Raw genomic sequence first — 17,383 nt, 5'->3', positions numbered from 1 at the left:
TTATGTTTTGGGTTAACACTTGACCATGTGTGTGATAAATAATGAGAGACCTTTACTTTCAAACTGACACTCAATACTCGTCATTTGAATAAATTTGAGAATTGTTTTGTTTGTTCTGCTGTTATTTTCTGCATCACAAGCCTCTCAATGTATTTGCCTGAATCTGAAGAAACATCATGTGAGGAAACCACAGGGCTGTAGCTGTGTGCTGTACACTTACCACCATATTGCAAAATGATTTGACTGTAGTTGTGTATGATGAAGTGTGATGCTGTAGGAAGTGTTTAAAATTTAAAATTGTAGTACACACCTCTTCCTTTTTTACTGGTCAGTTGTGAAGATTCTCTCCTCTCTCTCTTTCTCTCTGTCTCTCTCTGCAAAATGATTTGACTGTTGTGTATGGTGCAATGTGTTTCTCTGTAGGAAGTGTATTAAATAATTTTTAAAATAAAGTGCAATTGTACACCCCTTTCTCTTTGACTGGCCAGTTATGGATATTAGAGTGTTATCAAAATTTGTGATTAGTGGACACAAAATGTTGTGGACTATAGTGAGTTGTGGAGTTACAGGATGTATGTAGAGTTGTTGCAGATGGTGAACTGCTCATTAGCAGATCATTAACTGGTGTGTTCATACAGGCTGCATGCTGAAAAGAAATAGAGAGACAGAAGAGGTCACTGCATTTACAGGAGGCTCAGTACTGCTGCCCTGCTCCTGCACTGACCTCCACATCAAACCTGAAATATTCACATGGAAGAAATACACAAATGGAAATAACTGGGTACAGATATCTCCTGAGAGTGATCAGTGCAAAGAGAGATATCAGCTGGTTAATGATCACTCTTCAGAAATCTCTCTCTGCTCATATCACACCTGACTGAAGACGATGGAGGAGATTACAGGTATAATGTTAAAGAGGGTGAGGAGAGAGACCTCATACTAACTGTTAAAGGTAAATGAGTCATTTTTATTCACAATGCTACTTCAGTGATAATCTCATGACAGATTAATCTGATGTTGTAACAGCAATGCAATATGTTGATGTTTGTTCATTCTCCAGGTTGCACACTGAATCAACAGACAGTGGATGTGACTGGAAACGTGGGACAGTCTGTCCTTCTGCCCTGCTCCTGCTCTGAACTACAAGCCAAACCACACACTTTCAGATGGAGCTTTTATAAAGGATCAGATCACACAAAGATCTTCCCAAAGGACCAGACAAATCGCTACACAGGCAGAGTTCAGCTCTTTAATGATCATCCTCCAGGAAATCTCTCTCTACTCATATCACCCCTGACTGTAGAGGATGGAGGATGGTACAGGTGTGATCAACAAAAAAATCAGTAAAGACATTCGACTCACAGTAAAAGGTAAAACAACCTTCTGTATATAAACCATATGTGAATTTGACTAGAGATTTTATCTTTTAAGGAAAATAAATCTGTAATATGTGAACTACTACTTCATAATAAAAGGTTGTGGAGTACATTTATCTTGGTGATAAAAACTGAAAACATAAAATACATAAAATATGAAAATCAGATGTAAAATGTTTGTGTTTTGTGTTCTGCCCCTCATCTGTGTTTGTGTTTATGATTACAGATCATCAGGGTTGTATTGTGTCATGTTCACTTTTCACTATGATTCCTGGATTGTCTTTAATAAAGAACACACTGAGTTTCCACACTTGTGTCCTGCCTTCACTCACCACACATCACACTCTTTATTTATAACTTATTAAACCTTTCTCTCCTTGCAGGTGCACCAACAAGACCTTCATCATCCACACCAGTGATCACAACAACTTCACCTCCTTCCAGTCCAGGTACCACACACCACTGATACACACTGGAATGAACAGTCTTAATACACTACATTAACTTCTGTTCATTTAAGATGAGGTTTCATGATGATCTCCTGTTCTCCTAACATCTCCAGGAACAGAATCTTTTCTCAAATCTGCTCTTCATTAACAGACTTTATAAATGCTAAATAAAAGACCCAGATGGTTAGTAAGAAAAGTAATAAAGCTTAAACTGAGTCTCAGATTCTGTGGAGAGTCCACCAGAGTACTCCCTGTGAATATGTGAAGGTGCCGTTACTATAGAAATGATAATGTATTAGAACCATATAAACTGCCAGAGCTAGAAAATGATTCAACATCACTGACCAATCAGAATGGAGATTTTAAACCCCTGTGTGTCCTTTTCACTTCTCTTCCATTCCATACAGACACCACCCTCATCATCTGTACTGCTGTTGGGGTTCTGCTGCTGCTGCTGATACTCGGAGGAGTCATCTACTGGAAACACAGAGGTACACACACACAAACTTTTCTGAATTTCACTCTGTCTGGTTTCATTCTGTAGGACAGAGACGAGGACAGACAGGGAATGATGATGGACAAACAGGACAACAGAAGAAGCAGGTCAGAAAACACGTCCATGTTTCAGTAGAGCGATAGTCACATTGTTCGTGTGTGTGTGTCTGAACTTTCTTATGCATCATTTTTTTTTTACAGAATGATTGTTCTGTACACCGCCATAAATCCACAAACTATACACAACAAAGCAGAAAAGGTGTGTATAATTCTAAATGTGTGTAGTTTATCTGTATATTGTGTGTGTGTGTGTGTGTAATAACATGTTATTGCTGTTCTATTCCTGCAGGATGTGATGTACTTGACTGTAGTCCACAGTAACACAGAGCAGCACACACTCCAGTGGCATCAAAACTAAATACACAAATATTTTTGAAGATTTTGCTTTATTTTAAATTGTCGCTGGCATAAAAACAAATTAATTTTAATTTACTATATTTGTAGATTTGTTTTTTGCTTTTAGATCAGCTTTAAACATTTGTATTGCACTTTTTACATTTTCCATTATTTTCAGCTCTATTAAAGCAGTGGTTTGATCCACATATATAACTTGAAGCTCTCTGCTGAAACTGTCTATAGATCATGTCGTGTCTTTTAGGAAATAATTTAGAGCTGAAGAAACTTTGTCTCCGCCCACGCTGAGGTGATTTCTGGGCCGTAAAAACAGAAACCTACAAAAAATGAAACTATAAAGATCTAATGTTTATAAGACATCTGTGAAATAATAGAAATCCTTTAGGTCTGTACACACCTGTAAAAATGTAAAAACGCTCACAGCTTTAAATAAAACAGACTTCATATTTTGTTTGTAGCTGAAACAATTTGTACATTTTTATTTCTAATTTAAAAATAAATAACAGAAGCTGAAAAGATCACAGTGGATTATCTTCATGTTCTGATTTTTAATAAATAACATTAAAAATCAGACAGAAAAAATTATTGATGAATTTCCACTTACAAAACATGTGGTCCAAATTGTCTGATATTTTATTAATAAGGTTTGGATTAAACCCAGTTAATATTCATGTGACCAGTCCCAGCAGGAAATTACTACAAGAACTTTCTGGTTAATGTTGGGTTGTGATCATCACTGTAACATAATAAACTGTTATAATAAACCCCACTTTGGGAGGCAGTGCTCGAGATCATTATCATGTGATCAGGTGTACAGAGCTACAGCATGATACACAGAAACGATAAACATCTCAAAATCTTCACTCTGTGCTCTCTGTCTCTGTCTCGCTTTCTGCCCCCACACCAACAGTGTTCAGATTCTAGACTTGTCATTTTATATTGTGGCCACTAGAGGTCATCATTGTTTCCCCATGTTGTGTGTTCTGTCCCTCTGTCTCTTTATAGTGTTTTTGCTGCCACCTGTGGCTCAGTTCCTTGTGTGAATTTAAGTTCCCCTGTTTCTTCCTTCCTTTGCTTGGTGTGAAATTGTGTTAGATTTAGTTTTGTTGTATCACCCATGTCTCACATGCTGTTGATCTTGCCTGTTGCTTTTTTCCAATTTTGGTCTTCTTGGTATTTCACACTTCAGGCAGGTCAAACAAATGCTGTTCATTTTTGACAGTCAACCACAAAACTCTCTTCTCCACCCTTCCTACCTGGATGGTCGCTAATATTAGGTAACATGGAGAGGATCAACAACTGCTCCATGCAGTTTCTTCACCGGTGTCCCACATGGCTCAGTACTTGGTCCTGTCCTTTTTTCCCTTTATACCCACTCTCTTGGCGAAGTTATATCCTCACATGGGTTCTTTACCACTGTTATGCTGATGACACTTAACTTTTCTCCTTCCCACCCTCAGATTCCACGATTTCTGCTCAGATCTCAGCGTGTCTGGCAGACATATAATATCATGAATGATGGCTCATCAGCTGAAAATCAATCTGAACAAAACTGAACTGCTAGTCATCCCAGGAGATGCATCCCCAGGTCAGCTGTCCATTTTCTTGCATGTTGCTAATGTCAAGTCAAGACAAAGTCAAAGAAGCTTTGTCACTTCAACCATAGATAGCTTATGCAATACACAGTGAAGTGAAACATTCCTCCTGGACCAGAGTTGCTACACCGAACAAAAAGAAAAGTACAGGTGACACGGACAAAGACAGAGCTTAACTATACTACAATGTGTATTATTTAGAAACTAAACATACAACATGGATGACAAGACAGACAAACAAGACACATTACGTCAACCTTTGTGCAAAAAACAGTGTTGGGCAGTGGGTGCAAAGTAGGATAGGAACAGGTTTAGGACAGTGACAATAGCAGCAGAAGTAACAAAAGTAATTTAGTTATAACAGAGGATTTAATTAAAGTGACATGTGTATTTAAATATTTAAAGTAAACAGATATGAATATTTAAATTGACGGGTACATGTAAACATGATCAATGTAAAAGTGATGTATGCATGTAAACAAGACAAATTTTGTGTGTGTGTAAGTGTGTGTGTCCAGCTCAGTTCAGTTCTTTGTTGAGACCAGCTGTCTGTTGGGTGTGTGTGTCCAGTTCAGTTCTCTGTTGAGAACAGTTCTCAGTTGTGTGTGTGTGTGTGTGTGTGTGTGTGTGTGTGTGTGTGTGCGTCCATGTCCAACTCAGTTCAGTTCTCTATTGAGATACCTGATTGCCTGAGGGAAGAAGCTGTTCAACAGTCTGGTTGTGCGGGTCCAAATGCTTCGGTACCTCTTTCCGGATTGCAGAAAGGTGAAGAGTGTGTGTGAGGGGTGTGTGGGGTCATCCACAATGCTGTTTGCTTTACGAATGCAGTGTGTAAATTTCCATAATAGAGGGAATAGAGACTTCGATGATCTTTTCAGCTGACTTCACTATCCGCTGAAGGGTCTTGCGATCCGAGATGGTGCAGTTCCCAAACCAGGCAGTGATGCAGCTACTCAGGATGCTCTCTACTCTGTAGAAGGTGGTCAGGATGGGAGGTGGAAGATGAGCCTTCCTCAGCCTTCACAGGAAGTAGAGACACTTCTGGGCTTTCTTAGTGATGGAGCTGGTGTTGAGTGACCAGATGAGGTCCTCTGCCAGGTGAACACCAAGGAATTTGGTACTCTTGATGATCTCCACGTTGGACCCATCAATGTTCAGTGGAGAATGGTCACTCTGTGTTCTCCTGAAGCCAACCATCATCTTTCATTTTCTTCACATTCAGAGACAGGTTGTTGGCTTTACACTAGGCTGTTAGCTGCTGCCCCTCCTCTCTGTACGTACTTGATATGGTTGGAGCTGTGCATTGCTGCACAGTCATGAGTCAGCAGAGTGAACAGCAGTGGACTGAGTACACAGCCCTGAGGATGCTCAATGTGGTGGTGCTGGAGATGCTGTTCCTTATCCGGACTTGCTGAGGTCTTCCAGTCAAAGTCTAGGATCCAGTTGCAGAGGAGGTGTTGGTGCCCAGCAGGCTCGGTTTCTCCATCAGGTGCTGAGGAATGATTGTGTTGAATGCTGAGCTCAAGTCTATGAACAGCATTCGTATTTAACTGTCTTTATTATCCAGGTGTGTAAGGGCCGGATGCAGGGTTGTGCTGATGGCATCGTCTGTGGAGCGATTTGGATGATACACAAACCCCATGGGGTCTAGTGATGGAGGCAGAAGGTTCTTGATGTGCCTCATGACAAGATGCACATAGTGATGGGTGTGAGTGCAACGGGATGGTAGTCATTGAGACAGGACACTGGAGACTTCTTCGGCACGGGGATGATGGTGATGGACTTTAGGCACGTTGGGACGACGGCGCTGCTCAGGAAGATGTTGAAGATGTCTGTGAAGACATCCGCTAGCTGTTCTGCACATTCCCTGAGCACTCTTACAGGAATGTTGTCTGGCCCAGCAGCTTTCCGTGGGTTAACTCTGTGTAGAGTTTTCATCATGTCGGCCGTGGTGAGACAGAGCACCTGGTCCTCTGGAGGAGGGATGGTCTCCCTCACTGTCATGTCATTTCATGCCTCAAACCAAGCGTAGAAGCTGTTCAGTGCATCTGGAAGGGAGGCATCACTGTCACAGGCTGGTGGAGCCGGCCTGTAGTTGGTGATGGACTGGATGCCTTGCCACATGTGCCGAGTGTCACCGCTGCTCTGGAAATGGCCGTGGATACTCTGGGAGTGTGCACGCTTTGCTTCTCTGATGGCTCGACACAGTTTGGCCCATGCTGTTCTTAGGGCATCCTTGTCTCCAGCTCTGAAAGCAGAGTCTCTGGATTTTAGTAGCACACGCACCTTTTGCGGTCATCCACGGCTTCTGGTTTGAGCATGTGGTGATGTAGCTGGTCACTGATGTGTATTCCTCTGTGATTTCGCCATTGGTTGCAGCCTTCCTGAACATGTCCCAGTCAGTGCACTCGAAACAGTCCTGAAGAGCAGAGATGGCTCCTGCTGGCCAGGTTTTAACCTGTTTCAGAACTGGTTTGGTACGTCTGACGAGTGGTCTGTATACTGGAATCAACATAACAGTGATGTGGTCTGAGTAGGCGAGGTGGGGGCGTGGCTCCACACGATATGCACCGGGAATGTTTGTGTAAATGTTAGCCCGGCTAGCTGAATGGCGGCGTCTGGAACTCTGTTGCTAAGCCATGTCTCCATAAAAACAAAAATGCAACCCTGTCTCTGTATTCACACCGTGTAGTTTGCTGGAGTCGGATGTAGTCCAGTTTATTATCCAGGGAGCAGACATTTGATAGAAGTATGGAGGGGAGTGCTGGCCAGCTAGGATTTGTTTTTAGACTAGCACGGACACCCGCCCTATTTCCACGCTTTCTGACGCACCGCATCATAGACTCCTCTACCGGCCAATGGCATCAGGCGACGGCGTGGGCTTGGGGCCTGGTCTCTGCAGCAAGCCGAGATCGCAAAGCTTTTTCCATAGGTCATCATGCATGTTGGCTGGTGCATGATTCCCATAACTCAGTAGGGTCTGGTGGCCGTACACATGAACGCCGCTGTATCTGGTGTCCATATGCTGTGAAAGTCAGGCTATAACAGGATAATAGCACCATTTTTGGTCCGGAGTGGCTGCTGCGTGCTACTGCCGCACCGCCATCATGAATAGCAGGATAATGTGAGATGCTCATGTTGGTTTCTTCTTTACAACATCAGAAAATTCTGGCATTTTTATCCACACAGGTTGCTCAGAGGGTGATCTTTTTTTACCTTTTTTTGTTTTCTCGTGATCACCCTGTGTAGAGACCTTTTTTTATTACATTTACATTTCTGGAATTTGGCAGATGCCCTTATCCAGAGCAACATACAAAAGTGCTTTGAAGTCTATATCACTGAATACATCAACTGTGCTTCAATGTCTAAGAAACTTCACTTCACTAAGAAAAACTAAAATAATAGCTAGTTTAAGTGTTTTAGGAAGAGGTATGCTTTCATACCTGAGAGATGGTGGGACCAGCACCCTCTAACCTCAAAGCTCTTATTACTCCTCGCACTGTACTACGCTCCCTCTACTATCTACTATCACTGCTTGACTGGTTCCACCATCTCTCAGGGTAAAAAGTAGGTATACATCAAGATTTTCTGTTCTGGCAGCTGAGTCACTGGCTGTCCTCAAACGATGGGTGAAGACATACCTCTTCCTAGCTATTATTTTAGTTTTTCTTAGTATCCTAAGAAAGTCTGTGACATAGTGAAGCACAGTTGATGTATTCAGTGATAGAGACTTCAAAGTACTTTTGTATGTTGCTCTGGATAAGGGCATCGGCCAAAATCCAGAAAGGTAAATGTAATAAAAAAGGTTGCTATAATGGAGTTGACACACCCAGGCATTCTGTCCCCTGGCTGGGTGAGGAAGAGTGACCACAGTGGAGAGTATTGTACAAGCTGCCATTAATCAAAAGAGCTGGAGATATACAGTGGAGAATCTGGCATGGTATCACTGCTGTGAAGGCTTTTATCTCGATTCTGTGTCCAGAGACAGGTCATGAGTATCCCTTCTGTCTCCAGAGGGAGACACTTTTAAATAGTGCTCCAAATTAAAACCCCTTTTGACATTGTTGCAGTCTGTTTTTAACTGATATAGTAAATGCTATTCATTGCTAACTTATTCTGGGTGTAAAATATACATGGAGAAGCCAAGCAAAAATGACCATCTACATCAGCAAGAAAAACAAAGAAGAACAGAAAGGCAGCCACAATGTAATAATGGTTACAACAACAATGAGTCTAGGATTCTAGTTGATTTTCAGTTTAAAAAGAATGCCAAAAAAAAGTTAATTTTTGAAAGAATCTTTATTTAATGTTGTTAATCCTTGAACAAGCTGATTATGTGTACAATATGATCTCTCTCTCTCTCTCTCTCTCTCTCATTACAGTATCAGGAATTTGGACTTGTTATTCTATGTATTATCCACTAGAGGACGTCAGGATTTCTCCATCCTGTATGTTCTTTTGCCCTCTGTCTCATTATAGTGTTTCTGCTGCCACCTGTGGCTCAGTTGCATGTGTGGATTTAAATTCCTGTTTAACTGTAATTGTGTGTTCATTAAGGTGCTCTTTAAAATGAATAATATTTTAAAGTTATGAGACACGGTGCAGCAGTTGGTCAGTGTGTGTTTAGCTCTAATTCTCTCTTTGGATTAATGTGTTGGTTTGGGTCCTCAGTAAGAATGCAGGTGTGTTTTCTTCTCCTCCTTATACAGCTTCATATCACTGAAGGTGAGTCTGCTGATCTCTCTCTCTCTCTCTCTTAATACTATGTCAGGAAATAATGAATGTAAAAATGTATCTTTTAAACCAAAAAGTCATGCACTAATCTTACTTATGGAAAATTTATGCTGAACAAATTAAATTATTTAGTTAAGTTTTGGAGATTTTGTTTTTGCAACCAAATGGAATGGAAATAAAAATATAAACATTTTCTAATGTTCATTATGGGTGTTTCATCAAACCTGCTTAACACTTAAGAACTTTCTACCAGGACTTTGTTAATCCCCATCTATGTCCTGGGTTCATGTAGAATGCTGAGTCTCCTTCATCACGATTGCTGTTCTTGTTATTCGTCATGGTTCTGTTACAGGGAAGAAGGGCTCAGCACTAAGTGAGGGGGTGAGCACTGAGCTAGACCCGTTACCCAAATGGATGTAAGCAGATGGAAAATTCGATCAGAGAGCCGGGCAGAATAATGAGCAGAAATAGGCAAACAAAAATACAAACCTAAGAAACTGTCTGAAGCAGGAGGCGAACCAAGGAGGTTCAACGCCACACTGGACTCCCCAAAGCACTACCCGCTACACTACCGGGCTATATAATCTAAATGGGGATTGGTGTAATAAAGGTGGGTTGGGAAGGCGTCAGACAGTGCACACACACACACCACAAGGCGAGGGGGAGAGCCTGCTTGTCACGGCAAGCTTTGGCCGTTTAAGCAGTTCTCTCACCGAGTAGGGATCTGGCTTGATAAATAAGAAGTGGCAGTGGACTGATTCTCAGCCTGTCACACCAGTAAATAACTTTCTATATGTTCTTTAGATTATTAAATATCGCTAGCAATGACTTTAGAGGAGTGTAACTCTAATTACCAAATTACCTCTCGGCGCCTATTGCCTCCGATACCTGGCACAGATTCTATGTCCGCACGCCGAGTGAGTGGACACCTGAGGCTTATATAACAGCGTGCACAGGTGCCGTGCATCAGCCCTAATTGCCTGTGCTGGGCTGAGCACTATAAAGAGGCACTCCAGTAACCGTAGATTTGCCTAAGCAGGCACTCACGACGTTACAGGTTCACTTCTTTTTAAAGAATCATTTCAATGATGCGTTAAACACTGGGCGTGTAAACTCTTCACAGAATGGGTAGATGATGTCACTCAACTGCTTACCCATGTGGTCAGTTCACACTGTCACTTCCTGCAGAGTTTCAGTGCCTCAGAGTAACATGTGTTGCTCTGTAGGAAGTGTTCAAAAGTAAAGTATAATGGCACAACTCTTTCTCTTTGTGCCAGTTGTGCATGTTTGTTAGTTACCAAAATTTGTCTTTAGTGAACACAAGTTGTGGACATTAGTGAGTTGTGGAGTTACAGGATATCTGTAGTTCTGTAGAGTTGTTGCAGATGGTGAACTGCTCATTAACAGATCATTAACTGGTGTTTATACAGCAGAAGAGATTACTGCAGACATTCACATGGAAGAAAAACGTTTGGGAAAAGATTTCTCCTGAGAGTGATCAGTACAAAGACAGAGTTCAGCTGGTTAATGATAGAGAAGGTGCTGTATTCACCTTCTCTAACACTACACCTGTAATCTCCTCCATCCTCTACAGTCAGGTGTGATATGAGGAGAGAGAGATTTCCTGAAGAGTGATCATTAACACATGTCAGGCTCACTGTTAAGCATAAATATCTAATTTTTATCTACAGTTCTACTTCAGTGATTATCTCAGGCTGTCAAAAGCAGGCTTCAGGTAGAATCTTACAAAATGGCTGTCTTCATAGACTGATCTTTGCTCATTTTGAAAAGGTTATGGCAAAACAGCATTTATGTTGTTACTTATTTTCAGTATGAATATGTACTTTATTGAAACAACCAATAATTACTTAAGATTTAATTCAGAATATTTTAGTAAAATCATGTTAAAAATATCTGGATTAAATATGATACAGCAGGTATATAAGGTAGTTTACCTCAATCGTCACTGCATTGCATTTCATCATTTTACAATCTGCATGATTCCTGCCACAATGTCAAATACAAAGTGGTTATTATTTAATTAAACTAATTAAAAATTAAAATGTTATCTTAATATATATTTTAACTGATTCAAAATTTGTCGCATTTTCTGATATTTGTGTTATTTGTATATGCAGCATAATGTTGTATCTTGCTAATAATTGCGTTCTGTCATCACTATTTTTCAGAAACACATGAAGAATTCAGAATACTCCAACCTACATTTTTAGATTTCTAAAATGTTTATTGTTGGAGATGTACAGCAGTTCAAGTGACTTAGTGCAGACATAGAGGACCTATCACTGCCAGATGAAAGTGTAGACCAGATGAGCAGATTAATAGGAACATTTGAACCTCCAGCTGCTGATTTCAGTGAATGTGTTGAGGAAGCCTCTGAAGAAGCATCTGATAACCCGACTGGAACTCCCAGGGCTGGGCTGCTCAGTTGTAGATTCACTGCTGGTACTTTTGTTGTGGCATCCATGTCTTTCCTGGACCATCACCCTCTCTCATCAATAGATGCATTGTAGGCAGTCTAAACAATGTATTGTAACTGTTCTGCATTTGGAAATTGTTCTTTCCAACACTTTTACACTTCCATGTGTCTATTTCATACAGTATAGTGTATATAGAATGTGTGATATATTACTCAGTTGAAAAGTATATCCTTCAACATTTTGAATACCACTATATATATATATCATTTGCAAGTCTGTTTCTGGACAGATTTTTAAACGTTAATTTATAGGTCTTGTGTATTTTGAAATCGTGTGTAAGACACCCCCCCCCCTTTTTTTTTAAGGCAACACATTTAGTCATTCAGGAAACAAGTTAGTTCCTGTTTTCACTTATTCTTCAGTGTCTATAAACAGTCAGACTTTCACCAGCCTCTCCTTTTACTTTGTTTGGAATTTTAAAATGAATTTTTCACTCTATTTCCAGCCCTTATATTACATGTCAACAGTATCTTTACTCATTGTGGTGTTTAGTAAAAGCAGAGTGTTTGGGATTTGTGTGTTTTTCTGCAGCATCACACTTTGTATTTCACTCTCCTTCATTGTCAGTGGTATACTGCTAAATTTTCACTTCCTGTTAATGTATGAATGTGGTAAAGTGCTAAATCTGTAGTGTGTGTGATCAGACACGGTGCAGCAGTCGGTCACTGTGTGTTTATCTTTAATACTTTCGTGGGATTAAACTGGGTTTGGGTCCACAGTAAGAATTGTCATGGCAATGAAGGTGAGTAGTACATGCTTATAGATAGATAGATAGATAGATATGCATATGACTGTACTGTGTGTTGAAACAGATGAAAGAGGAAGTAAGAACTGAAAAAGTAGTGGAAAAGTCATGTCATGTGGTGTGTGTGTGTGTTTTAAAGACCAAGTGTAAGACTGCATTTCCACCACACACAGTGTCTCTGCTTATGGACATTAGTTATTAAAATGCAGGTGTGTTTTTATCTTCTCCTTCTTCTCCACATCACTGAAGGTACTGTAACTCTCTCTCTCTCTCTCTCTCTCTCTCTCTCTCTCTCCTATTTGCTAATCTAAATATTTTAAAAATGTCAGAATTTAGCATTTAAAGCCTATAAAACTTACCATCATCAATCTTACTCATGATGTGGAAATGTATAGTGTACAACAAACAACTGAAATCATGTGGTTGAACTTTTTATGAGGTCATTACAGACAAAACTGCCAAAGAAGCATTAACTAAAATACCAAGCAAATGCTCTATACTTTTCACAGATCTGAAACCAATTTTAAATGTATACATCAAAAATAAATGGCAATCAGAATGGAACCAATGTTTAAATAACAAGCTGCATGAAATAAATCCAAATATTGGAACAAAACATATGTTTCCTTTAAATAACTGTTGGGATGAAGTCATATACACAAGATGCAGAATAGGACACTCAAAAGCTACACACCAATTTTTACTATCAAGAGAAAATCTACCACAGTGTCCATCATGTAAAACCCTTCTGTCCATCAAACATATTTTGTTCGAATGTAACACTTTTACCCCTAGAAGAAAGCTGTTTTATTCTGTTGACACTTTTGAAAATGTTTTAAAACAAGTAAACCCATCTTTGGTTTTACAGTTCCTAAAAAAAGATAATCTTAAACATTTTACATAGTTTTAATATTGAATAACAAAAACTGTCTCTCGCCATGAATATAGCCATAGAAGCTGGCATGGTGTTAAAAAAGAAAGAAAGAAAGATGAGGTCATTACTGAACCTGTGGCTTTGGGGTGTAACATGATGACACTATCTGTATCAGTATTTGTGCTCCAAAGATCCATTTCTGTGTCTGGATTGAAAGTTAAATTGTATTTTTACAGCATTTCATGGATTATAGTGCAAATAATCAGGCAAAAAGAGTATTGGTTTACAGTAAAATATCAGAAAGCACAAGGCATAGGAGGATATTTAAGGCTTTGAACTATAAAGATTCTCCTTGTGTAAATTTTTAAAATAGTTTTTCTGCCTTTTGTTTGAGCAACTAATTTTGGCAACCTTTGGTTACATAATCTCTGAAATTCATTTTCAACTGTGAGTTAATCCTCTAGTAAAAGTTGCTTAATCAGAGTAAGCTAGATAAAGGAAGTGATGAGTCAGTGGATAAAAGATGTGTTTTTAGATAAAGTCACTTTGTATAAAAGCACACAGAAATGTAATGGATTAGATCACAGTACTTTTATTGTAGAATAAATAAATACTGCACCTCCAGATACTGACCCTGAACCGTATTTGTATTCATATAGAGCATTTATCTGTTAATGTTATCATTTTCAGTTACATCCCTGCTGTGGACATTAGTGAGTTGTGGAGTTCCAGGATGTCTGTAGTTCTGTAGAGTTGTTGCAGATGGTGAACTGCTCATTAACAGATCATTAACTGGTGTGTTCATACAGGCTGCTGGCTGAAAGGAAATGGAGAGACAGAAGAGATCACTGCATACACAGGAGGCTCAGTACTGCTGCCCTGCTCCTGCACTGACCTCCACAGAAAACCTGAGACATTCACATGGGAGAAAAACACAAATGGAAATAAATATGTACAGATATCTCCTGAGAGTGATCAGTACAAAGAGAGATATCAGCTGGTTAATGATCACTCTTCAGGAAATCTCTCTCTGCTCATATCACACCTGACTGAAGAGGATGGAGGAGTTTACATTTGTATTGCTAAAGAGGGTGAATCCAGATACATCAGACTCACTGTTAAAGGTAAATGAATCATTTTTATTCACAATGCTACTTCAGTGATAATCTCATGACAGATGAATCTGATGTTGTAACAGCAATGCAATATGTTGATGTTTGTTCATTCTCCAGGTTGCACACTGAATCAACAGACAGTGGATGTGACTGGAAACGTGGGACAGTCTGTCCTTCTGCCCTGCTCCTGCTCTGAACTACAAGCCAAACCCCACACTTTCACATGGAGCTTTTACAAAGGATCTTATTCTGAAATCTTCCCAAAGGACCAGACAAATCGCTACACAGACAGAGTTCAGCTCTTTAATGATCATCCTCCAGGAAATGTCTCTCTACTCATATCACACCTGACTGTAGAGGATGGAGGATGGTACAGGTGTGAGATCAGCAACGAAATCAGTAAAGACATTCGACTCAAAGTAAAAGGTAAAACTTTTGTGAAGTTTGAGTTTGTGTTCATGATTATAGATGATTATCAGAGTGTGTTTTCTGTCCCACTTTCACTTCTACCTACATTTCCTGGGTTTATTTACAATAGATTAAATCTCTCTCTCTCATCACAGAGGCCCCAGGAAGACCTTCAATTTCCACACCAAAGAGCAAACCAGGTATTACACACTACTGTAACAAAATAAAATCCGGTTTCTTAGTACAGGTTAGTCCATCACCTTGGAACAAAACTCAAACACAACACTCTAACACAAACTACATTTATTATTGTCTTTTCCTTCTTCTAGACATAACTACTAACCATCATAACTACTTATCTATCTATCTATCTATCTATCTATCTATCTATCTATCTATCTATCTATCTATCTATCTATCTATCTATCTATCATTTATCCCAATATTTAGTTAGCAAAATATAAATTTTGTTTTAATGTACATTTAGCCTCCACTATTCTAACACTAGTATTAGTACTAAACATACTAGTAAAAGTACTAACTAGTATTTTATTGAACTCTATTGTTACTTTTTCATCTTAGAGTGCAAAACTAATTTGAGGTTTTAAGGTTTTACAATTTTACAATAATGCTAAAAATAAAGGTTTCTAAATAGACACATTTATATTTAACACCCCAGTTGGATTTACTACAGTTTTAAAACTTTAACTATTAGGTTTTAAATTTGCAAACACAGAAAAATGTTTCTCACCAGTTGAATGCAAAACTATATAATTTACTTATTGAGGAATTTACTACAATGTGGTGTATTCAGGTTTCAGGATTTGTGAAACTCCTGTCTTACAGGTCACTGTGTAAGTGGTTACTGTTAAACACAGGAGTGTTAATAAACCTGTGATTTGTAGCTTCACTGCTGATGTTATTAAAAATTAATCAATACCTTTTGACCAATCAGAGTCCAGTCAATCAGATTCCATTGAAAACCCAACTGCTAACCACCAGATCATCATCATCAGCTCTAGTGTTGCTGGAGTTCTGCTGCTGCTGATACTCGGAGGATTCATCTACTGGAAACACAGAGGTACTCACACACACACACACACACACACACACACAGATTTCTGCAGTCTCACTCTGTCTGGTTTCATTCTATAGGACAGAAACGAGGACAGACCCAGAGTAGTGATGGACAAACAGGACAGAAGACACAGCAGGAGAAGCAGGTTGATACACACAGCCACAATGATCCACTTGCGGGATGTTCTTTTGTAACCAGGCTTAAATTTGGTGTGTGTGTGTGTTTGTGTGTGTGTGTGTGTGTGTTTGTAGGAGCTTAATGAACCTCTGACCTTTACCATAACTTCAGAGCCCACTTATGAAGCAGTAGACAAACAGGTGAGTGTGTCTGGTGTACCTTTGTGTGTGTGTGTGTGTGTGTGTTTCAGTTTGTGAGTTCAGTCCAATGTTCCATGTTTTCATTCTTTTTTGTTTCCTTTTATCTACAGAATGATTCTAGTGTTCTGTATGCAGTTATAAATCCACAAACTAAACTCAAGAAAGCAGAAGTAAAGGTCTGTATGATAATAAAAGTGAAGAGTGTGTGTGTGTGTGTGAGTGTGTGTGTAATAAAATGTTTTTGATGTTCCAGGATGATGTGACGTACACCTCTGTAGTCCACAGTAACACTGTGAGAGCGGCACACACTCCAGTGGAATCAGGAGATACTACAGTATATGCTAGCATCAAAACTAACTAACTAACACACACACACACACACACACACACACACACGCTATTACATCTGTGAGGTTTTTCCATTGCCTTGTGTGTTATTAATGTGTGTTAGCTAAATAATACAACCCTTTTATCTCAAAATGTCTTGAAAAAAGTTTTAAATGATATAAAATAATATTTTTGTAACCACATTATTTTGTACTAACATTAATGAATTATGAATATTAATAATAATAATGATGGCGATCATATTATCAAATTAATATGTTTATTTATTTTTGTCTACAGTGTATATTCTCATTTATTGCACTTTTTAAACTTTTTAATATTATTTTATTTTATTTTATTTTGCATTATCTTCAGTTGACCTCATTTCTTGGCTGTAGAAATATAAACAGAAATAGTTGTTATAGAGTGTCTTTGAAATAATATGATTATTGTAGGCATATAAATACCTCTAAGGACTTAGAATAGATTTAATTGTTGTTTCAAGGTGTGAAAGTTTAATTTCTTAAATAAACAGTTAAATCTTCTTATACAGGGTCGTGTCTCATTGTGAAAAACGTCTCCTCTTGACTTCACTGTATTTAAATCTAGACCTTTGTTTACTAAGGCAAGCTTCCACACTGTACTCGAGCTGTCTGTAATTCTAATGTGTGTAAAAATAATGTCACTAGCAATTTTTAAACTCATTATTTCGCCATATTAATAATTGTTTAATAAATCACTTACATGCTTATACAATAGAAAACAACAGAGTGTCAATATACCTATAATAGAAACACAAAGTTTATTCACGTCCACTTCCCCTCCCCCTCTCTGTTCTCTCTATTTCAGATGTTTCTACAAAAAGCAGAAGTAGGTCCTTTCTTGTTAACTGTAAGCCTGGAAGTTGCATCATCAACTATGTTTTTGCTGCTTAAAAAAATGAGGAAAGGAACACAGG

General features: G+C 39.0%; 3 protein-coding genes and 1 long non-coding RNA gene across 4 annotated transcripts in view; all 4 read left to right on the top strand.

Annotated features, from left to right (window-relative positions):
* LOC131353856 (cell adhesion molecule DSCAM-like) overlaps window positions 1-910 on the top strand; it is an 18,018-nt gene extending 17,108 nt beyond the window's left edge. The window contains exon 4 of the mRNA XM_058390930.1: window positions 639-910. Within this exon, the coding sequence (XP_058246913.1) occupies window positions 639-650 (12 nt within the window). The 3' untranslated portion in view covers window positions 651-910. The remainder of the gene's footprint in view (window positions 1-638) is intronic.
* A 158-nt stretch (window positions 911-1,068) lies between these two features.
* Window positions 1,069-6,464, top strand: LOC131354955 (uncharacterized). The gene is made up of 5 exons (XR_009204799.1): window positions 1,069-1,370; window positions 1,760-1,825; window positions 2,233-2,428; window positions 2,522-2,579; window positions 4,195-6,464. It is a non-coding gene; the product is annotated as an uncharacterized LOC131354955 (long non-coding RNA).
* A 2,442-nt stretch (window positions 6,465-8,906) lies between these two features.
* On the top strand, window positions 8,907-17,275 carry LOC131354653 (carcinoembryonic antigen-related cell adhesion molecule 1-like). The gene is made up of 9 exons (XM_058392563.1): window positions 8,907-9,054; window positions 13,990-14,304; window positions 14,413-14,721; window positions 14,859-14,903; window positions 15,659-15,784; window positions 15,859-15,926; window positions 16,033-16,098; window positions 16,209-16,274; window positions 16,352-17,275. Exons 1-9 carry the CDS (start codon window positions 8,919-8,921, stop codon window positions 16,457-16,459), a joined length of 1,239 nt encoding a protein of 412 aa, XP_058248546.1. The 5' UTR covers window positions 8,907-8,918; the 3' UTR covers window positions 16,460-17,275.
* LOC131354654 (carcinoembryonic antigen-related cell adhesion molecule 1-like) overlaps window positions 12,340-17,383 on the top strand; it is a 95,940-nt gene continuing 90,896 nt past the window's right edge. The window contains exon 1 of the mRNA XM_058392566.1: window positions 12,340-12,555. Within this exon, the coding sequence (XP_058248549.1) occupies window positions 12,510-12,555 (46 nt within the window). The 5' untranslated portion in view covers window positions 12,340-12,509. The remainder of the gene's footprint in view (window positions 12,556-17,383) is intronic.

Source organism: Hemibagrus wyckioides, linkage group LG06 (genome assembly GCF_019097595.1).
Source record: "Hemibagrus wyckioides isolate EC202008001 linkage group LG06, SWU_Hwy_1.0, whole genome shotgun sequence".
NCBI classification, from domain to species: Eukaryota; Metazoa; Chordata; class Actinopteri; order Siluriformes; family Bagridae; genus Hemibagrus; species Hemibagrus wyckioides.
This window is presented reverse-complemented; position numbering and strand designations above follow the sequence as displayed.